Source organism: Neophocaena asiaeorientalis, unplaced genomic scaffold (assembly GCF_003031525.2).
Source record: "Neophocaena asiaeorientalis asiaeorientalis breed wild unplaced genomic scaffold, Neophocaena_asiaeorientalis_V1.1 scaffold547, whole genome shotgun sequence".
NCBI classification, from domain to species: domain Eukaryota; kingdom Metazoa; phylum Chordata; class Mammalia; order Artiodactyla; family Phocoenidae; genus Neophocaena; species Neophocaena asiaeorientalis.
In genome coordinates this window covers 1,212,118-1,235,712 of record NW_020185330.1, presented here as the reverse complement: position 1 = coordinate 1,235,712, position 23,595 = coordinate 1,212,118, and the positions used below count along the sequence as shown (strand labels likewise).

The 23,595-nt window shown below is 38.2% G+C and overlaps 1 protein-coding gene and 1 non-coding gene across 2 annotated transcripts; one reads left to right on the top strand and one right to left on the bottom strand.

The window, feature by feature from the left end:
- Positions 1–10,682: 10,682 nt before the first annotated feature.
- LOC112392914 (U6 spliceosomal RNA) lies at positions 10,683–10,789 on the bottom strand. Its single transcript, XR_003001784.1, has one exon. It is a non-coding gene; the product is annotated as a U6 spliceosomal RNA (small nuclear RNA).
- Positions 10,790–13,408: 2,619 nt separating this feature from the next.
- Positions 13,409–13,936, top strand: LOC112392901 (FUN14 domain-containing protein 1-like). The gene has a single exon (XM_024734793.1). It carries the CDS (start codon positions 13,409–13,411, stop codon positions 13,874–13,876), a length of 468 nt encoding a protein of 155 aa, XP_024590561.1. The 3' UTR covers positions 13,877–13,936.
- The last annotated feature ends 9,659 nt before the right edge of the window (positions 13,937–23,595 follow it).

The following is a 23,595-nucleotide window of genomic DNA, read 5'->3' as shown; positions in this document are numbered from 1 at the left end:
TTAATAAACAAAAATCAGGGATTATCACATTACCACTATTTTGTTGTCATGGTAGCAGATATCCTGGCCACTGCAATAAGGCAATCAATCAATCAATCAATTGATCAAATAAAACATACAAGAAATAAAAAGATAAGAAAAAAGCTGTCACTAATGGCAGATTAAACAATTCTGTACAAAGAGAATCCAGGAGAATTGACAGACACATTATTGGAATTCATCAAGATTACTTGATAAATGATCCTTATACAAAAGTCAGTTACAGAGACTTCCCTAGTGGTGCAGTGGTTAAGAATCTGCCTGCCAATTCAGGGTACATGTGTTCGAGCCCTGGTCCAGGAAGATCTCGCATGCCACCGAGCAACTAAGCCCGTGTGCCACAACTACAGAGCCTGCACTCTAGAACCCTCGAGCCACAACTACTGAGCCTGCATGATACAACTACTGAAGCCCACGCACCTAGAGCCCATGCTCCACAACAAGAGAAGCCACTGCAATGAGAAGCCCGCACACGGCAACGAAGAGTAGCCCCCACTCGCCGCAACTAGAGAAAGCCCGTGCGCAGCAATGAAGACACAACGACCCAACACGGCCAAAAATAAATAAATAAATGAATAACTTTATTTTAAAAAAATCAGTTACATTACTTTACACCAATAAGTTAGGTCAATGTAATTTTTTAAAATAAAAATATCATTTTTAAGACCGATAAGAAACAGAAAGCACTGAGAAGCAAATATCACAAAATAGGTACCAGATCTTTGAGGTGAAGATGTTAAAGAAGACCTAAATAAATGGAAAGGTTTATTACTATTTTGTAAATAGGTAGATTAAATAGAAAAAGTTTATTTTTACCAAGTTAATAATGTTAATACAACAAATCTTGAATTAATAAATGTTAATACAATAAAAATTCCATTTTTGTGGAATTTAATAAGCTGACTCTAAGTTTTGTACAAAAGAACAAACGGCCAAGAAAAATTAAATAAGCAGGGAGACGTGCCTTATCAGATATCAAAATTGTAATGATGTTAAGTAATTAAAACAGTGTGATGTAAGTACAGAGATAGACAAATGGAATATGGAACAGATTAGAGAGTCCAGGAACAGACCCATGCAAGTAAGAAAACTTGCTAAATAAATAAAAGAGATGTCCATACAGATCAGCAGGAGAAAGATGGACTATGTGAGAAATGGTTCTGGGGAAAATAGTTAAGCACAGGAGAAAAAATAGAACTAGAGCTCCATATCTCACCACATACAAGAGGTGACCCAAGCTGAATTAGACCTTGACGTCCAAAGGCAAAACTTTAACTCTTTTGGAGGAAAATTGAAGAAAATTTCTATATGTTAGGGTGTGAAAATATTTTTTTAAAAAGACAAAATAAGTTCAAACCATAAATGAAAGATTGGAATATTTGACTAGATTTTTTTCAAAATTCCGTATTACAGAAGATAGCATGGAGGAAATGTTAAACTACAGACTGGGATAAGGTATTTACAGTGCAGGCGATGGACACAGAATTGGTACTTAATATGTAAATGATTCCTAAAAAGAAAAAAAAAGTTAACACAATATAGAAATGGCAAAGAATATAGATAGGCAATTCATGGAGGAACGGGGGTTTAACCTTAAGAGTAATCAAGGAAATGCAAATGAAAACCACAGTGAGGTACTGTTTCACACTTGTCATATTGGTAAAAATTTAAAAGTCTGACCATCCCAGTGGGTGGAGACAATATGGATCAACATTGCTGAGGTGGGAGAGGAGAGAGTAAGTTAGAATGATCACTAGAGCAACTTGGCAAAATTTAGTAAAGTTGAGAATGCGTATTTGCTATAATGCTGCAATTTCACTTCAAGGTGTCTACCCTAGAAACTCTTGAACAGGTACACAAGGAGACACATAGAGGATGCTCACTGCAGCATTATTTGTAATGGCAAATAGGTGAAAATCACATTGATGTCCATCAGCAGGAGAATGAATAAATAAATGATGATGTCTTCATACTAATTTATTGGCCATGTGATCTAGAAGTAAAATCTATTAATAGCAACAACAGCAATAGAAGTAGTATTAGTAGTAATAGTAGGAATGTATAGCAGTACAATAAATGCCTCAACATGGCTTAATTGCACAAATAAGGGAATGGGAAAAAGAAAGTCGCAGAGGACTGTATATGGTATAACACCATTTGTATCAAATTTAAAGCCGTTAAAGCCGTACCATATAATGTCTATGGATACACACATAAGTTACGGGATTGTAGAAACATGCATGGGAATGATGAACACCAAATTCTGGATGGTGATTACCTTTGAAGGTGGAGAGAGGGAAATGGGATCAAAGAGCTGCAGTAGTATCTATTTTATTTTTGTATGCCTGAAAACAACAACTTTTTAAAAGGTTTACTTGGGCTGAGATCATACCTAACATTTCTCATCCACCCGGTGTTCATGCCCCTGTTCATACACACTGGCTGCTTAGAAACATGACTAATTTAAATCCAGGAAGACTTCATTTCAAACGCCCAAGGCAAGCAAGCAACCTCATTTCAAAAACACTTTAAAAAAATTCTATTTTGTCCATTTTTGACACAGAAATAAGTTTCCTGAGAATTGGGGCTGTGCTGTATGTTTTCCTGGTCATCTAGCATAAGATAAAAGTAAAAAGTACATTATACAAATTAGTTGGTGATTCACTTCTCTGGAATTTGAAAATAAATTTTCCATGGAATATTTTAAACAGAGTGATTAACTCCCCACCCTAACCCACGAAATCCTATTTAATCCATGTTGTTGCTTAAATTGAAGACAATTATGACAAACATAAGAAATCATATGTATTTTTTTCCTCAGTACTACAAAATAACATCAGCCTCAGTAGAGGTCTACTTTCATTGAAACAGGAAAATACTAAATTCACTGGTGTTCTAAATTTCCCTTTCTCTCAGAGTATTTAATAACCTCATCTCTTTGCAAATATACAACTCAATCCAATTCCAAATATGCCATAATTATGTTCTTCTGAAATGGATTTTCCTCAATGATGAAAATTCTTAATTCAAAGCCAGCACCTCCCAACTGATTTGCGGTGACTTCAAAGGGGATTGTTGGGAAAACCCTGCCCCAAGTCAGTCCCTCTTCCTGGGTGACTGCCTGGATCTCACTCCCTCTCAGAGCCAAAACAAACCTGGTGGGAGAAGAGTGGATGCCTCACCTGGGTAGACAGAAGCTGCGGAAGGGAGACTGGGCAGAAGTAGCAGAGACAGCACTGCTGGGGAGGAGAACAGGGCATCATCAGGAAGATCCAGGTTGAAACCAGGAAGATGACAAGCTCTAAGGGCAAAGCATCACGGAACAAGAATGAACAGGGTTGAAAAGCAGAGAGAAATTAAGTTGTTCAAAACCAAGTCTGCTGACCATGAGTTTGGGCTGGAGTTCCCGTAAGGTGGGAGCTGTGCACCTGAGCTGGGTGCAAGGGCTTGATGGAGACAGGATATCTGGGAGGAATTTCTTCTTGTCTTCTATCTGGAAATTGAGATCCATCTTTTCTCCCCCTTTTCATCCTTCTCCTTTTTCTCCTCTCTTCTTTCTTTCCTCCATCTTCTTTTCTTTGGAAAAAAAACTTTATATACATTTCACAACTCCAAATGGATAACTTAATATTTTATCATATTTGCTTCAAATATTTTTAATCAAAATGTAAAGTGTTACAAATAAAATTGTCCCTCTCTTCAGTCCTATTCATCTCTGCCCAAGAAGACGGTCCTAGGTAAGATCACTTACTTGACAGAATTCTCTAGTATGCAAGAATACAGGCTTGAGAACCAAATTGTCTGGGTTCAAATCTTGTCTCTGTCTCCAATTAACTGAGGCTCTAGTGTCAGCTGTGGAGTTGACTCGTGTCAGTCTTTGTTGGCCCTCAGTATCTTTGAATATTCCTCCAATGTTTGGGCGAAGGACGCCTGCCAGCACCTGGTCAGATGACACCACAGAGAGGAATAGCACAGATGTGCTTGCCCCAGCATGGAGCTGGCGGAGGCCACAGCAGCTGTATAGAAGAGTGGGGCAGGGGGAGATAAGTATTTTTCCTACCATGTGGGAACAGACCCTGGCATAGGACTCCAGCCAAGAGGAGAAAGGAGTTGAAAGAGAGGCATAATCTTATGGCTTTTAAACCCTGTGAATGTACCCATTAGAAAACTTAGTCAAAACAGTGCCCTGACAACCGACCAAACCAGATCCATATTCATTCTCCCTGGTGTGCAAAAAAACAGGGAGAGGAACTAGGAGAAGAGAGGAGCTTTGTGAGCTTCCCCCCGCCCAGGCCAGGTGCACAGAGAAGTGTTCCCAATCCCTGGGTCCTGGGAGTCTGGGTCCCAGCTTCTTGTCAAGCTAAGACACCTATCACAATGGTAGAGTTAAATCTTTCGCCCAGAAATCTGCCCAGAAAAACTAGCTCAGAAATCTGCAGATAGAGAAGATAGAATATGCTTATAGGGACATCAAGAGAAGAGGTAAAGAATGACAGGAGTTTGGGTGTTAGTTAAAGTCTGTTTATTTAAGAGGTGTGGGAAGTTGTTGAACAATTCTTCTATTCTCTTATCCAAATGTTGGTGAAATGAATTTGCTGTAACATGTTAAACATGCTTACATGTATAAAATGCTCATCATAAAATCACATCAAGATAGCTAAAATCGGTCTTAAAATATTAAATAATTCCCCCTTCATGTCATCCCAGAATCATATTTTAAAGACTTGGAATAGTTCTGCTAGCTAATCTCTCAAGTCACCCAGGATTTAGACCACAAGATTCAAAATTCTAACTGATCACCTGGTATTAACTTATAATCCTGTCACTGGGATAATTAAGTTGTCATGAGGTAGATAAATGATGTAAATAGTATAAATGGTATAAACGAAATGATATAAATTCTTGGTTATTATAGAAATCTTAAAATGATTTAAAAGTAATCCATAAAGAAAAACTTTTGTTTATCTGACATTTACTAGCACCAGCGGTCCTTTTTCACAATGTCAGAATGCTCCTTATGTTTGGTTTTATGTTTCTTCAGTTTTTTTAAAAATAGACTTTATTTTTAGAACAATTTTAGGTTCACAGCAAAGTTGAGTGGAAGGCATGGATTTCCCATGTACCCTTTTACCCCTACTTATGCAAAGCCTCATTAGCAACATCCGTCACAAGAATGGTACATTTATCCTTGTGTTTTTCTACTGCCAAGACTATGAATCAACAAGGTTTGATCTTTTAAAGCCTTTGCCATTTAGATGAACCTTCTTCATCCCAGCCTTGTTAATGATCAGTGACAGGACTTCTTGTACTAAATGAACATCTTTTTAACTCAGCCAATTATAGCCCAGTTGACAATTGCAAGAGGGCAGTTGGAGAGAGAAACTCCAGGCTAGGATTTCCCAAAAAGTAGGGAGTGAGTCAAAAAAAGGATGTGGTAACCGTTAAGAGAGTTTGAGCCATTGTGTCCCACTGCCAAAAAATATTTTGGGGGTAATACTAGCATCATATGATTCTTCAAGATAAAGAGTCATAATGTCAATTAAGTGTGTGAAAAACCACAGGCACTCTCTTGGAGACTTATGATGAGTATATTAAAGACTGAGAAATTCTTCACTAAAAGAACCTTGATAATTTTTTTCTAACCTAGTATTACCTAGATTTATTTGACCACAGGGAAGTAATCCTGTTCTATTAACGTTTATGGAATTTGGGCTCCATGAAAATCGTTTGGGAAAGTGCTGATCAGCATTTGGCATCACGTTATCCAAGATGAAGGACAATAAAACAAAGAGAAGCATGAGACTGGAAAAATATCTGAGGAAAGGAGCCTAAAGAGATAACGAGATTGAAGCCCCAGGAAAGGGATCATCAGTAGAGTCCAGTAAGAGCTCTTTAGGGACTTCCCTGGCGGTCCAGTGGTTAAGACTCCGCGCTTCCACTACAGGGGGCACAGGTTTGATCCCTGGTCAGGGAGCTAAGATCCTGCATGCAGCGTGGCCAAAAAAGAGAAAACTCTTTAACATTCCTGGCAGCCAAATGACGTAGGTATTATAAATGTACACATTTTGCAGATGAGAAAATAGAGTCTCCAAGAGGTTAAGTTGCCTAGGGTCATCATTAGCTGGTTAGTGGCAGAGCTGGTCTTCAAGATCAGGTGTGATTCCATAGACTGTGTCCTCTCCACGGTGCCATATTTTTCTCTAAGTTCTGGTAATTTAGTTTTCTAAATATTTCCCCCACTTTTCTCTTCTTTTCATCTTTCCACCGAAGTAGTAGTGGATGATGAATCAAGTTTTTGGACATTTTGAATTGAGATTCACAGAGCATATGCTTTGTTTCTTCCCTCCATTTCATCATACATATTTCCTTTTCTGCCCTGAATACTCTGAGATCTCTTTCCCAACTCCCTATCTGCCTCCACGCTTTTGTCAAATCTGCAGAGCAAATATTGTATTGAAAAAATTGATGAAAATATTTTACTATGAAGAGAACATTGGCTTAAAAATAAGCTCCAGTAGTGGATGGACACTTTTAGTACAGATAAATATAAAAATTTTAATAACATCTGTTTCCTGAGTCACATTCATGTTTTAAAGTACACTGAGTAATGAAAACAGTGTTATTGTCAGAATATGCCTTCAAGGTTTAATTGAAAATGAGGCTACTTCCAGTGCATGAGAAATCTGGGGACTGACCTTTCCTCCAAAATCTCATTCTGTTCAAAGCAAAATGTTTTAGTATGGTTACAATTGTCAATAGTGAGCAAATCCACAAACAACCTTGATCCATTACTACCAGACATTAGGATCATGCCCTCCCTTTGCTTTCTTCACCTGTACTACTTTCTCTTCCACCAGACTCCTGTTTATTTATTTTTCCCTATTTATGTGTTGAGTTTTTAAAAATCTTTTAAAATATTTGAAAAAATTTAAAAATAAATCTGTATAGTATACTGTGAAATAATAGAAAAAATATATATTGGTCTCTGCTCCTGGTTCCTGGACCAGGGCTTCTAAAACCCTTGTAAGTTCCTAAGTGTTAAGACTGCTAGGAGCATCTTTTGTTCCAATGCTGTGACTCTGAGTGAACTGCTAAATGGCTCATGGATGAGGGCTTGCCGTCAGAAAGACCAAGCCATGATTAGAAGCCTGGAATTTTCAGCCCCACCCTCCAATATCTTGAGAAGAAAGAAGGGCTGAAGATAGAGTTAATGATCTATCATGCCTAAGTAATACAGTCTCCATACAATCCCCAAAGTATGGGGTGTGGAGAGCTTCCAGGTTGGTGAACACATCTATAAGGGAGGCTGATGCACCCCAACTCCATGGGGACAGAAACTCCTTTGCTTGGGACCCTCCCAGACCTTGCCCTATGTATCTCTTCCTCTGGCTGTTCATCTGTCCTTTATTATATCCTTTAAGAAATTGGTGAATGTCAGTAAGTGTTTCCCTGAGTTCTGGGAGCTCTAGTAAATTAATCAGACCTGAGGAGGGGGGTCACTGGAACCTCTGATTTGTAGGCAAACTCAGACAGAAGTTGTGGGTAACCTGGGGACCTAATAGTGATTGGCATCTGAAGTGTGGTAGGAGGGGCAATCTTGTGGGACTGAGCCCTTAACCTGAGGGATCTGATGCTAAGTCCAGATAGGCAGTGTCAGAACTGAGTTAGATTGTAGAACACCCAGCTGGTATCGTGGAGAATTCCTTGATGTGGGGAAAAACCTCCACACGGTTGGTGACCAGAGTGAAGTGTTCTGTGGGACCTAGTAAGGGAGACACATAGGAAAGAAACACACAGTAGGAAGAACTGGGTTATTCCCTACATAGGCAGATGGAAGACTAAGGTTTTTTCATTATATATACCATAAGAGAATTAAGGGGTAAACTTAAAGATTTCCATTCCTCTTTGTTAGCATCAGTTTATATATTGTCATTAGCAAAGTTGTGTTGGTTTCTTTTTGTGATATTCCCATATTCATAAACAAGCATAAGAGTGCAGTCAGTGGGATGTCTAGTTAGCAGAGTGGTCTTAAGTAAAGAATAGCATCTTTTATATACTAATAAGATTCTGATTGATATTAACTCATAAGACCAGAAAAATAAAAGAATAATTTGATTTTCTGGTTAGAGTCCAAAACAGAAATATCTTTCTGATGGGTGTATGCTTAGATGAAACAAAGCACAATCACTAAACACCAACCAGAGATTTGCAGCTCAAGTGCTTTGCCAGCTCTACGGGAGAAGATTACACCACATTTCCCTTTGCAAAATGTATGATCTGGTTGGGAAGACAGAACCAGCACACAAGGAATATGAGGGAATCATGCAAGGGAGTATGTAATTCAGTGTTAACTCTGAAATATACAGAACTGTCCTGACACGACATTTTGACATTTGCTTTTGACATCTTCCAATTCCTCATTTCTGTGCTCCTCTCCTTTTCCCTGGGTCTTCCTCTCTAACCTCCCAGGTAGCCAGAATATATACTCTCCTTGCCACCATATCTGACCTCAAGTGTGTATTTATTGAATTCAAGATGCTATAGATTACAAAATATACGATTATTTTTGTACCACTATGAAAAAATCATGTCAATTAAATTATATTACACTGCTTTCATTTAATTTAAAATTTTAAATCATTTAGAATTGGGCTTAGATAGATTTTTTTTTACATATAATAGTCTTTTGCATACACAAAAAGGAAAATAAAGTTAATGGCTAAATTATTACAGTTTTCTCAAACCTTCACAACTTCCAATAAAATAATGTCATTAAACTGATTTTTATTGAGTTATAAATGACTAGTCCCAGATTCAATTTCATTTTAAGTCAACACGTATTTATTGACTATCACTATATATCCTGCACTACAGAGGATCCAAGAAGTTCAGATAAAGTTCAGTAAAGAGGTTAAGATCTGAACTGGACCCTGTGGGATGGATGAGATTATACTTTTGGGGGATGAGATGCAAGAAAAGGGAGAAAGTTGAAAAAATAAACCTCTGTGATGTGAATGATTGTTCAGTTGCAAAGAGATATTGCAAGTACCAGTCTGATATCAGAAACAGACAATTCACACAAAAATAAATAAAACCAAAAACATATGAACACAGAGATATCCATTAAAAGTATCCACTCTTCAACCAAAATGTCCAAACTGAAATAAAGTACTTAAAAAAATGAATAAAAGGATAAAAGCTGAAACATGGAATATTACACAGGTATATAAAAAACTGGAAACTATTTACAGTATAGTATCAAGTAAAAAAGTGGGATACAAAGTTATAGCATAATTACATCAATTTAAAAAATATATGCCTGAAACCCAAATTGCAGAAAGAACTTAGGTAGAAATACATATGATTCTTCCTTCTAGATTTTTTTCTTTGATGTACTATCTTGTATTAGTTTCTTTCTTAGAGGGTGTATTAGTTTCTTTCTTAGAGGATGTATTAGTTTCCTAGGGCTGCCATGACAAATACACAAACTGGATGGCTTAACAGAAATTTGTTTTCTCACAATCCTGGAGACTACAAGTCCAAGATCAAGGTGTCAGCAGGGCTGATTTCTTCTGAGGCCCCTCTCCTTGGCCTGTAGATAGCACTCTTCTCCCAGTGTCTCACATGATTGTTTTCTCTGTGTGTCTCTATGTCCTAATTTTTTCTTTCAAGGACACCAGTCTTATTGAATTAGACCCATCTATATGATCTTATTTTACCTTAATTACCTTTAAAAATTTTTTTTATTGGAGTATAGTTGATTTACAATGTTGTGTTAGTTTCAGGTATACAGCAAAGTGAATCAGCTATATATATACATATAACCACTCTTTTTTTTTCTTACATTCTTTTCCCATATGGGCCATCACAGAGTACTGAGTAGAGTTCCCTTTGCTATACAGCAGGTTCTTATTAGTTATCTATTTTATATACAGTAGTGTGTATATCAGTCCCAGTCTCCCAATTTATCCCTCCCCCACCCATCTCCCGGTAACCATAATTTGTTTTCTACATCTGTGACTCTACTTCTGTTTTGTAAATAAGTTCAATTGTACCTTTTTTGAGATTCCACATATAAGCGATATCACATGATATTTGTCTTTCTGTGTCTGACTTACTTCACTCAGTATGACAACTCTAGGTCCATCCATGTTGCTGCAACTGACATTACTTTGTTCTTTTTTATGGCTGAGTAATATTCCATTGTATATATGTACCACATCTTCTTTACCCATTCCTCTGTGATAGACATTTAGGTTGCTTCCATGTCCTGGCCATTGTAAATAGTGCTGCACTGAACATTAGGGTGCATGTATCTTTTTGAATTATGGTTTTCTCTGGGTATATGCCCAGTAGTGGGATTGCTGGGTCATATGGTAGCTCTATTTTTAGTTTTTTAAGGCACCTCCATACTGTTCTCCATAGTGGCTGTATCAATTTACATTCCCACCAACATTCCCAGCAAGAGGGTTCCCTTTTCTCCACACCCTCTCCAGCATATATTGTTTGTAGATTTTTTGATGATGGCCATTCTGACTGGTGTGAGGTGATACCTCATTGTAGTTTTGATTTGCATTTCTCTAATAATTAGTGATGTTGAGCATCTTTTCATGTGCTTTTTGGCCATCTGTATGTCTTCTTTGAAAAATATGGAATGCTTCACGAATTTTCATGTCATCCTTGGGCAGGGGCCATGCTAATCTTCTCTGTATCATTCCAGTTTTAGTATATGTGCTGCCGAAGTGAGTACCTTCTAGATTTTTTTTTGACACTATTTTTATACCCTCTTTTTAATTATCAGTTTGAAAGTACATATGAGGAAAAGTGAACTCAGCAGGTTGGCTGGGGGTGGGAGTGGGGAAGAATGATATAGTAGGTAATATAGTAGGTAAATCAATAGGAGATTATAAAAAGAGAAGAAATTATTATCAAAATATTATTTAAATGCTAACATACACCTATTATACTTCTGCTTCATTTTAATATAATATTCTAATAAGTTATCCAAAGGAATCAGAAAAAGAGAAGCATGGTATAGCAGAGATCGCACTAGGTAACTGCCATGTATTTATTTTTCATGACCAGTTTTTTTCATACACAATCTAATGAAGGCTGTAAATTTTCTTTTTGATTATAAACAACAGAAATTTATTTCTTACAGTTCTGCAGGCTGGACTTGCAAGATCAAAGTGATGGTCAATTCAGTGTCTAGTGAGAACCTGCTTCCTCATAGACCACAATCTTCTCACTGTAATCTCACTTGGCAGAAGGACAATGCTGTAATTTTTTTAAAGCACAAAATTGGAAAGCCACGGTGGCCATTGACATACTGACAACCTAAAATATCTACATTTGGATTTTTCAGATATGTATTATGTTTTCAGACTCAAAAATAGATTTTTCTATTTTATATATTACCATTTCACATACTCTTTATTCCTTTGTATAAATCCAAGTTTTCTTCCTGATGCCATTTTCCTTCATCCTAAACTTCCTTCAACACTTCTTGCAGTGCAGGTTTCCTGGTAAGAAAATGTGTTTATTTCACCTTAATTTTTTAAAGGATCTATTTGCTGGATATGCAATTACAGGTTAATAAATGTTGATGGGTCCCCTTTTCCTCCCCCTCTAGTAATTTTTTAAAATGTCATTCCATTGTCTCCTGATTTGCGTTGGTTTTGATGACAAGTCAGTAATAATTCTTATCATAGATCCTTGTATGTAATGCGTCTTGGGCTGTTTTAAATATTTTCTCTTATCATTAGTTTTCAACAATGTAATTACAATGAGTCTTGGTGTTATTTTCTTTGTGATTATCTTTCTTGTTGTTGTATTTCTTAGAGCTGTGTGCTGATATTTTCCATCAAATTTGAAGAAAAAAATCGGGCTTTATTCCTCCAAATAATAGAGCTATTAGGATAGAGTTGATAGTTAATAGGATAGAGTTCTTTCTCACTCTATCCTATAAAACCAATTACACATATGCTATATCACTTGATATTGGTGGTGTCCCGATATCAAGTGTTTTTTTAGAACAGCTTACAGAAAAATTGAATGAAAAGCACAGAGAGATCTTTTTCTACCTGATAATTTTAAATTTTATGCTGGATTATGTATAGTATATTGTTAAGTGTCTAGATTTTATTGTCTTCTTTTAGATGGTGTTGAATTTTGTTCTGATGGCAGTTAATTTACTTGTGAATTGACACAGTACTTTTGAATCTTGTTTTTAACTTGGTTAGGGCAGATCTAGTCTTTATTTTAGAGCTAGCATATCCATTGTACTAAGGTGTGGCCTTTCTTGGCTATCAGCTGAGTACCAGAGGTCTCTCCTCTCGACTGGTTAGCACTCCATGTATCTCAGCCCTGTGTAAGCTGCAGGACCCCTGTGATGGTTTCCTGCTTGGCCTTCAGGAGTCTTGGACTGTGCAAGATCAGCGAAGAACTCAGTAGAAGTTACAAGGGGAACTTCATGCAGATTTCTAGAGTATCTTTCTGAAGCTCCCTCCTTTCTGAGAAAATTCCATTCATCTCAACACCTTTGAACTTTAAACTATATTTCCTCAGCTCAGTGAGACTACCAGCTCTGTTTGGGTTCCCCATCTTTGCATCATGGTAAGGAAAATTATCTCTGGTCAGAAAACAAGGGTGATGTGTGACTTAAATCATTTGTTTCCGTTCCATCAGGGATCATAATCCTGTACTGCCTCTTGTCCAACATTTGAAATGATTGTTTCATATATTTTTCTAGTTTTATGCTTGTTTACCACAGGTACCATTTAGTCTATCATAGTCAAAAACAAAATCCACTATAGAGTTTTTTATTTAAAAAGTTGTTTAATGATTGAAAATTTCAAACACATATAAAAGAAGATGGAGGAGTGAGATGAAATCCGAGATCACTCAACTTCAATAATTAGCAACTCATGGTCAATCTTGTTTCATCTATACCTATTCATTCAATCATCTCACTTCTATCTTATTTTGAAGCATATATTAACCATCATATCATTTCATCCACAAATATTTCAGTATTTATCTCCAATAAATAAGATTTTTTACTAGAGCCACAATACCATTTTCATACTTTAATGAGTTAATAATTCCTTAATATAATCACATAAAGAGTAAGTGTTCATAAAAGGTAAGAGGTGAATACTATTTATATGTTCTTGGGTAATTCAGTTAACTTCTTGGTGCCTCCATTTCCTAATCTATAAAATGGGTCTGATGGAAGGAAGTTGGACTAGGTGTTGTCTCAGGCCCCTTATCCCCATCTTTGTTCTATAACTAAAAATCTTGTACTCTCATATTAAAAGTCATTATCTTGGGTTTGAGTAGCTTGCATTATTTTAAAAAAAAGTAGATCATGGAGACCCAGAATGCCCCTTCCCAAGAATATGAAAGTGATGATGACGCTTACAAAGTGTTGGATTTAACTGAGTATGAAAGAAGATACCACTGGTGGAATCAAGTGTTTGGCCACAGTTCCGGACCTATGGTAGAAAAATACTCAGTAGCCACCCAGATTGTAATGGGTGGAGTGAGTGGCTGGTGTGCAGGATTTTTGTTCCAGAAAGTTGGAAAACTTGCAGCAACTACAGTAGATGGTGGCTTTCTTCTCCTTCAGACTGCCAGTCACAGTGGCTATGTGCTGATCGGCTGGAAGAGAGTTGAAAAAGGTGTAAACAAAGCAAAAAGACAGATTAAGAAACGAGCAAATAAGGCAGCACCTGAAATCAACAATATAATAGAAGAAGCAACAGAATTTGTTAAACAGAACATTGTGATATCCAGTGGATTTGTGGGAGGCTTTTTGCTAGGCCTTGCATCTTAAGGGTATGAATGTTCTATCATAGTGGAGTCACCTCTGAGAAGAGAAATTGTGGTGACAAGATGGTCTCAACATTACCCATTGACAGATTCTCCAGGATGACAAGAAACAACTAGCTGGATAGTACCAAACTCACTGCTTAGCATTTCGCCATCTGAAATTTGGCAGACTAGTATCTGCTATAAAACAATCTATATGATCTGTGTGTAATAGTATTCCTGAGAAAAACATGGCTTTCATTATTTTTTAAAAACTTGCATTTGCTTAAAATTTGCCTATAAAACACCACCGTTGGATGTAGATATGGAGAGAGAAAAAACTCTGTTGGCTATATTCCCCAGTGAAGTATCATCCTTGTTTTATTTAAATAAGATGTTCTCCATCGTGCTTTTTAGTATAGTGCCAATAATTTAAAAATTAGTATTATAGCTTCAACAGTAGGGCTGTCTTTTTTTTAAAGATATGTTTGCAGTAAACTGAAGAACTGTAATGACCTTTTATGGAAGAATTTACAAATAATAGAATTATTAAAGATATTAAACAAATTTAATACCAACTTTTAGGTTGTTTTTTCCTGCAATTCTTACTTTGCTTACTATGTAATAACTGTAGCAAATGCTCTTCTAGGGAAATGCTCTTCTAGGGAAATACTACATGTCTAAAGCTCTTTTTCTTTTTTTGATGTCTATAGTTGTAAAAGTATCTTCTTGTATATAAGCTTCTAATTTTTTTATTCATTTGTTTATCTTGGCAGCCTGGGTAGAATTAATTATTTTGAGGGTACATATAGTTGGGTCACTGATTCATTTTATTAACTTTGAGTGAACCTTGTTTTTCATTTAAAAAAATCCTAATTATTATTTTGACCCCTTCTTTACAAAGAGGTAAAAATCACCTTAAAATACTTAGTAGTATAGTATGAATTTATTGTCTGAAGAACAGTGATTTTCTATATAATCATGAAATTGTAGTTTAAAGAGAATCATCTCTTTGATCTAGTCTGAGATGTAAATGCTGAGGCTTTCAGCTTTTTAGGTAGCATTTTATGTTGGTCCCAACACTAGGCCAGTTGACTTGTTTCTCGGGGCCGATATCACACTCCCTCAGAGGGTCCTTGGCCTAGAAAAGCTTTTTGTATTGTTTGTTTTGTCCAGAGTTCTACGTTGGAATTGCGAAAAACAGCAGAACAACGTGTGTTGGAATCTTCAGATTGGAAAGACTTTGCATATACTCAGACTATCTCCTTTTGATAGGAAGTCTCTATAGTATTTTTTGTGTATTGTAAACATAAGGCATTTCATGCTTTCAAGATTGTTACAGTTTGTGTGCTTTCATTTTTGCAAGACTCCTTAAAATTGAATGTGGGATTGATCTTCATTTTCTTCCTTTACTCTCAGCGCCTCAGATAAAATGCTAAATAAAACTCGACTTTCTTAATATGAAGTGATTTTGCTTATAAATACTTCATTTTTCTTCTTTGAGCTTTTCTCTGTTTCTGCCTTGCCTAGCTTTTCATGACTGTGCACTTAAAAGGGAAAAATATTCTACGTTAGGCAGAACCTGGGCCGCGCTTCTGTGTGCCATATCTGCGTGATACATTTCATCCGATACAGTGTGGTAGGCTACTGCGAGGGGCTCTAGGAGCCGGCTCAGTTTGTTCACTTTGGAAATATTTATAGTGCTTGTTCTGTGTCTGATACATTGGGAAAGTGAGGGGCACAAAAATATCTGCCCCCAAATAAAGACTAAATATTCCTATATGAAAAGTTACATACTAATATAGGAGAACATGGCGTACGATTTAGTGGCAAATGAGTTGTAGAGATAACTACTTTCAGAGTTCAAACGTGAATGAAAAGTGAAAAAGAGCACTTCATTTTTTACCTATATATTTCCAAGTATTTGTTGATTTGTTTGAAAATATTTGTATACCAGTGTAAAATATTATCAGTTCTCTCCATACGCTCTCCTCTCTGTTAGTGCCCCTTGTTCTGCCTCGTGTCCGTGCCGTTTCCCCACGAGGTTGTACACTACTTGAGGCAGTCGTGTGTGGTGTTAATTAATCTATAACTTGTGACACACCCTGTGTAATGCTTTGCTCACCATAGGTATTCAGCTGATGTTGTGAATGAGTATGTGAAAAGCATATGACTGTGCTAGAGTTGGTGTCAACCTATAGGAAGTCTTCTCTGTATGGCAGCCCCGTGAATCAGAAGCTCCATCAGAAGTGACTTGGTGGGGCTTGGCCTGAATGAAAAGCCTATAGCTTGCCTTAGTCTAAAATGGGGACTTTTATGTTTGAGGGCATAAAGGTTGTTTGCAAGATTTGTTAAAACTTGAGTATGTGTAGGGCTTCCCTGGTGGCGCCGTGGTTGAGAGTCCGCCTGCCGATGCAGGGGACACGGGTTCGTGCCCCGGTCCGGGAAGATCCCATGTGCCGCAGAGCGTCTTGGGCCCGTGAGCCATGGATGCTGAGCCTGCGTGTCCAGAGCCTGTGCTCCGCAACGGGAGAGACCACAACAGTGAGAGGCCCGTGTACAGCATAAAAAAAAAGATTTTTAACATTTTCTTATTTCAAATGCAATATGAATGAAATACGTTTATTATAGAAAATACAGCAGCATAAAGAATGTCGATAATATGATGTACCTAGAGATAATCATTGTCCATATTTTGATACATAGCCTTTGGAATTTTTTCTACATATATATGAATACATAGTATGTGTATTTTGTATTAAAAAAAAAAGTAGTGTTCAGATTTTCAGTTGTCTCATGAATGTTGTAATTTGTTTCACAGTTGCTTTGAATCAGGACCCATGTATTTAATAAGCACAATAAAGATAGGAAAGAAATCAGGAGGAAGTTGAATCATGCAAGTCCCTGGAGGATGGAGTTTCAAAAAGGAGGTATTATTTAACAACGACCAGTGCTGCAGGGAGGTCAAATAAGAAAAGGGCTACAAACAACAAGACTATTGGATTCGACAAGAAGAGTCTCAGTAAACTGCTTTGCTAGAGCAGCTTTGGTGGTAGTGGCTGGGGGCAGGAAGGAATGACTGGGTCCGGATCACAGGAGATTGAAGAGTAAATGAGACTTGAGGAAGTTAAGACAGGCATAAATAAAGCTTTCAGGAGGCTTGATATGAAGGGAAAGAGATGATGCTAAGTAGAGTGGAATGTAGGTCAAATTTGTTTTTTAAATATGAGAAGGTCAAAGCACATATTTAATGCTGACGGAAACACCAGCAGAAAAGACACGTTAAAGACACAAGGTGCTGATGTCTAAAGGAAGGCTCCTGAGGAGACGGGAAATCAGAGCAGAGGTGAAAAAGCCAGACTTGTAAAGGCAAATGCTTCCTCCATGCTGATGGGGTGGTGAAACCAGATACAATTGTGTAAACTTGATTGGTGGGGCTCAGGAATCTGGGATGCACCCCATTGGATGGTATACAGTGGAAGCTGAGTTCATCCGCTGCGAGTAACGTGAGGGTGTTAGAAGAGCAATGAGGTTGAAGAAAGGTTTCAAGGAGAGTAGCAGAGAGAGAGGGAAGAGGCTATAAGAAGGCTGGTCATGTAGCATTGAGGGCCCAGCAAGGGTTAGAGACAGATGTTTTGATGGGGCACCAATCTGTGCAGTGTGGTGATTTTCTTCAGCCACACTCAGGATACTGGATGTTTGTTACTGATGTATCTACAAAATAATTTTTTTAAAAAGCTCAAGGGACACAAGGAGAATTTGTTGCTTATTCCTTGTGCTCTATTGGTTTTGTGGTCTTCAGATTAGATAGCCACCTGTGGGGAATCTGGGACGGGAGCCTCCTGATTCAATGAGAGGTCTAATTAGGGAACTCTCCACTGTCTTCTGATTCAAAGATGCTCTATGTTTTAGCCTTGATTAATACCAAATGCCTTACTTAATCGTATTTTCCCCATCCTTCTCCACAACATCTTAATCTATAATTACTGGTCTTGTACACTAATACTCTCAGCACTGCCAGGTTGGCTTTCAGCCAAATTTGATGGCTGGGTCTTCCTTGCACGAATCCTGCCTAGGTTGTGATACCAAGTAGCCTTCTTGGGACACTCTGGTCTCCCCTCCCAGTGTGATCAACTTCAGAACAACCTCAGTAAGGTATGCGTTCCCAGTAACTCAAGATTGATTAATCTGTAACTTGGTCTGTTATGCTTTTCTCTGGGTGATGATGATTAGGATTTTAGCCTTGGCTAAATAAAGATTTTTAAATGTAATTATATATACTGATGTCAATGATGAGTTGGCAATCTCTATATCTTCTTTGGAGAAATTCACTAACAAGTTCCCAAAGTAGCAAAGTGAATGATTAAAATCCGCCCTGATCTCAACTCTCAGAAACCTCTCAGTACCTTCTCAGTTGGTGGTCCTTTGCGGAGTTCTAACTTCCCTCTTAGAACTGCTTTTGCTGCATCTCATACGTTTTGGGTCATAGTGTTTTCATTGTCATTTGTGTCTAGGTATTTTTCGATTTCCTCTTTGATTTCTTCAGTTATCTCTCGGTTATTTAGTAGCATATTGTTTAGCCTCCATGTGTTTGTATTTTTTACAGTTTTTTTCCCTCTAATTGATATCTAGTCTCACAGCATTGTTGTCAGAAAAGATTCTTGCTTTGATTTCAATTTTCTTAAATTTACCAAGGCCTGATTTGCAACTCAAGATATGATCTATCCTGGAGGATGTTCCATGAGCACTTGAGAAGAAAGTGTATTCTGTTGTTTTTGGATGGAATGTCCTATAAATATCAATTAAGCCCATCTTGTGTAATATGTCATTTAAAGCTTGTGTTCCTTATTAATTTTCATTTTGGATGATCTGTCCATTGGTGAAAGTGGGGTGTTAAAGTCCCCTCCTATGATTGTGTTACTGTCGATTTCCCCTTTTATGGCTGTTAGCATTTGCCTTATGTATTGAGGTGCTCCTATGTTGGGTGCATAAATATTTACAATTGTTATATCTTCTTCTTGGATTGATCCCTCGATCATTATGTAGTGTCTTTCCTTGTCTCTTGTAACAGTCCTTTTTTTAAGGTCTATTTTATCTGATATGAGTATTGCTACTCTAGCTTTCCTTTGATTTCCATTTGCATAGAATATCTTTTTCCATCCCCTCACTTCCAGTCTGTATGTGTTCCTAGGTCTGAAGTAGGTCTCTTGTAGACAGCATATATATGGGTCTTATTTTTGTATCCATTCAGCCAGTTTATGTGTTTTGTTTGGAGCATTTAATCCATTTACATTTAAGGTAATTATCGATATATATATTCCTATTGCCATTTTCTTAATTGTTTTGGGTTTGTTTTGTAGGTCTTTTCCTTCTCTTCTGTTTCCTGCCTGGAGAAGTTCCTTTAGCATTTGTTGTATAGCTGGTTTGGTGGTGCTTTTAATTTCTCCATCAAATCTGAATGAGATCCTTGCTGGGTAAAGTAATCTTGGTTGTAGGTTTTTCCCTTTCATCATTTAAAATATTTCCTGCCACTCCCTTCTGTCCTGCAGAGTTTAGGCTGAAAAATCAGCTCATAACCTTATGAGGATTCCCTTGTATGTTATTTGTTGCTTTTCCCTTGCTGCTTTTAATACTTTTTCTTTGTATTTAATTTTTGATAGTTTGATTAATATGTTTCTTGGCATGTTTCTCCTTGGATTTATCCTGTATGGGACTCACTGTGCTTCCTGGACTTGACTGACTATTTCCTTTCCCATATTAGGGAAGGTTTCAACTATAATCTCTTCTAATATTTTCTCAGACTCTTTCTTTTTCTCTTCTTCTTCTTCAGCGATCCCTATAATTCGAATGTTGGTGTGTTTAATGTTGTCCCAATGGTCTCTGAGACTGTCCTCAACTCTTTTCATTCTTTTTTCTTTTTCTGCTCTGTGGCAGTTATTTCCACCATTCTGTCTTCCAGCTCACTTGCCTGTTCTTCTGCCTCAGTTATCCTGCTATTGATCCCTTGTAGAGTATTTTTAATTTCAGTTATTGTGTTGTTCATCACTGTTTGTTTGTTCTTTAGTTCTTCTAGGTCCTTGTCAAACATTTATTGTAGTTTCTCCATTCTATTTCTGAGATTTTGGATCATCTTTATTATCATTACTCAATTCTTTTTCAGGTAGACTGCCTATTTCCTCTTCATTTTTTGGTTTTGTGGGTTTTTACCTTGCTCCTTCATCTGCAGCATATTTCTCTGTCTTCTCATTTTGTTTAACATACTGTGTTAGTTGTCTCCTCTCCCCAGGCTGCAGGGTCATAGTTCCCATTTTTTTGGGTGTCTGCTGCCAGTGGGTGAGGGTGGTCCAGTGACTTGTGCAGGCTTCCTGGTACCTGCGTTCTGGTGGTTGGCCCTGGATCCTGCCCCTCTGATGGGCAGGATCACAGCTGGTGGTGTGTTTTGGGGTGTCTTTGAGCTTAGTATGACTTAAGGCAACCTGTCTGCTAATGGGTGGGGTTTTGTTCCTGTCTTGCTAGTGTGAGGGGTCCAGCACTGGAGCTTGCTGGCCATTGGGTGGAGCCAGGTCTTGGTATTGAGATGGAGACCTCTGGAAGAGCTCTTGTTGATTAATATTCCCTAGAGCTGGGAGTTCTCTGGCAGTCCAACATTCTGGACTCAGGTCTCCCCACTTAGAGGCTCAGGCCTGACCCCTGGCCAGAGCACCAAGACCCTGTGAGCTGCACAGTGTGGAAGAAAAGGAAAAAAAAAGAAACAAACAGACAAACAAAACCCCAAGTCTAATGGTAAAAGCAAACCAAACAACAAAAACACACACACACACACACACACACACACACACACACACACACGAGAAAACAAAAAAGAGAGCAACCAAACAAATAAACGAACCCCAAAAGGAAAAAAACACTAAAAACTAAAGTAACAAAAACAAAAAATCAAAAACAAATCAAAAGCAGAAAGCAAACTAAAAAAGAGGCAAAGAAAGCATAAAACACACAGAAATGACCAAAAAAGGAATAAAAACAAAAGAAAGAAGAAAACAAAAGGAAAAACACAAAACAACAAAAAAGTATAACAAAAACACACACACACACACACACACACACACACACACACACACGAGAAAACAAAAAAGAGAGCAACCAAACAAATAAACGAACCCCAAAAGGAAAAAAACACTAAAAACTAAAGTAACAAAAACAAAAAATCAAAAACAAATCAAAAGCAGAAAGCAAACTAAAAAAGAGGCAAAGAAAGCATAAAACACACAGAAATGACCAAAAAAGGAATAAAAACAAAAGAAAGAAGAAAACAAAAGGAAAAACACAAAACAACAAAAAAGTAAAGTAAAAATAGAAAATATAGTTTAAAAAGATTAAAACAAAGGAAAAAAACTAAAATAAGTAAAAACAATCTAATGAAAAAGTAGAAGTATAAAAAAATAAAATATATTAAAAATAAAAGCATGAAAAATAAAAGTTAAAAGAATTATATAAAAAGAACAACAGAACAAAACAAAAAAATAGTAATGATAATAATATTTTCCTGCAGTCTCAGCTGTCAGTGTCCTTGCCCCCACAGTGAACCAATCCCTGCCTACCCGGGACATCTTCAGTACTTCTAGGTAGGTCTCTGGACCTGCTGTTGGTACTGTGGGGCTAGCTCAGACTCTGACCTGGTCTTATTTGACCCCAAAGTCCACAGCCTCAATTGTGGGAACACTTGTTGTCTATTCAGATATTCCACCGACGCAGGGTTACCAAGCCGATTGTGAGGATTTAATCCGCTGCTCCTACAGCTACATGGAGAGATTTCCCTTCTTCTTCTTTGCTTGCACTGCCCCTGGGGTTCAACTTTGGTTTTGGCCCGGCCTCTGCATGTGGGCCACTCTTAGGAGTCTGTTCCTTGCCCAGGCAAGAGCGGGTGAAAGCAGCAGCTGATTAGGGCTCACTTGCTCACTCAGGCCGGGGAGAGGGAGGGATACGGCAGTCACAGTTGGGAGGTGCGGGGAGTGCCTGCAGCAGCAGAAGCTGGCAGGAAGTTGCAACAGCCTGAGGCATGCTGTGTGATCTCCTGGGGAAGTTGGCCCCGGATCACAGGACCCTCGGCAGTGGCGGGCTGCACAGGCTCCCAGGAAGGTATGGGCAGTGACTTGCACTTGCTCACAGGACACTTGGTGGCAGCGATGGCAGCGGTAGAGGACCTGCCTCTGGGGACCGAGATAGCAGCCGTGGCTTGTGCCCACCCCTGGAGCTCATGTAGGTGGTTCCCTGCCATCTGTGAGTGCACAGAGAAAGAAGCTCCTATGGTGGGCCCGCCCCTCTCCTTGCGCACCCCCCCCCAACAATGGTCCCTTGCCTCTCTGGCAGGCCCAGGCTTCTTCCCAGACTCCCTCATCTGTGGTGCACTAGCGCCTTCAGGCTGTCTTCATGCAGCCAACCCCAGTCTTCTCCCTGGGGTCTGACCTCTGAAGGCTGAGCCTCAGCATCCAGTCCCCACCTGCCCCGGCGGGTGAGCAGACAAGCATCTCAGGCTGGTGAGTGCTGGTCGGCACCGATCCTCTGTGCGGGAATCTCTCCGCTTTGTCCTCCGCACCCCTGTTGCTGCGCTCTCCTCTGAGGCTCTGAAGCTCCGCCCCCATCCTCCCCAGTGAAGGGGCTTCCTAATGTGCAGAAACTTTTCCTCCTTCTCAGCTCCCTCCCAGAGGCACAGGTCCCGTCCCAATTCTTTTATCTCTCTCTTTTTTTTTTCTTTTGCCCTACCCAGTTTCATGGAGATTTTCTTGCCTTTTGGGAGATCTGAGGTCTTCTGCCAGCGTTCAGTAGGTGTTCTGTAGGAGTTGTTCCACATGTAGATGTATTTTTGATGTATCTGTGGTGAGAAGGTGATCTCCAGGTCTTACTTCTCTGGTATCTTGAAGGTTCCCCTGTACTGTGTTCTGTTGATCTATGTTTTTATCCTTCAGTACCACACAGTCTTGACCATTGTAGCTATACAGTAAGACTTGAACTCGGATAGACTGATTCCTCTCCCTTTATTCTTCTTTTTCAAAGTTGCTTTAGTTATTCTAGTGATTTTCCTTACCATATACATTTTAAGATAATCTTGCCTATATCTACAAAACTCTCTTTGAGATTTTTGATAGAAATTTTATTAAACATCAATATCAATTTGGGAGAATTGACACCTTTACTATAATGACTCTTCCTATCCATGAACGTATTTCTCTTTGCTTATTTGAATTCCCTTGACTTCCTTCATCAGCATTGTGCAGTTTTCAGCATACAAGTCTTATACATGTTTTGTTAGCTTTACACCTAAGTATTTCTTCTTCTTCTTCTTGTGATTACACATGCTGGTGTCTGTGTGTTAATTCCTAGTGTATAGCAATACAATTGATTTTTATATGTTTATCTTGTATCCTACAACCTTGCTGAACTCACTTATTAATTCTAGGAGGTTTTGCTGTTGTTGTTGTAGGTTCCTTGGGATTTTCTGCATATGTCATCTGCAAATAGGAACAGTTTTATTTCTTCTTTGTTCTGTATACATCTCACTTCCTTTTCTTATCTTAATGCACTAAGTAGGAATTCAGCATTATGTTGAATAAGACTGATGACAGTGAGCATTCTGGCCTAGTTCCTGATTTTAGGGAAAAAGCACTCAGTCTTTCACTATTAAGTATGATGTTAGCTGTAGATTTTTAAGAGATGCTCTTTATCAAGTTGAGGAAGTTCTCTACT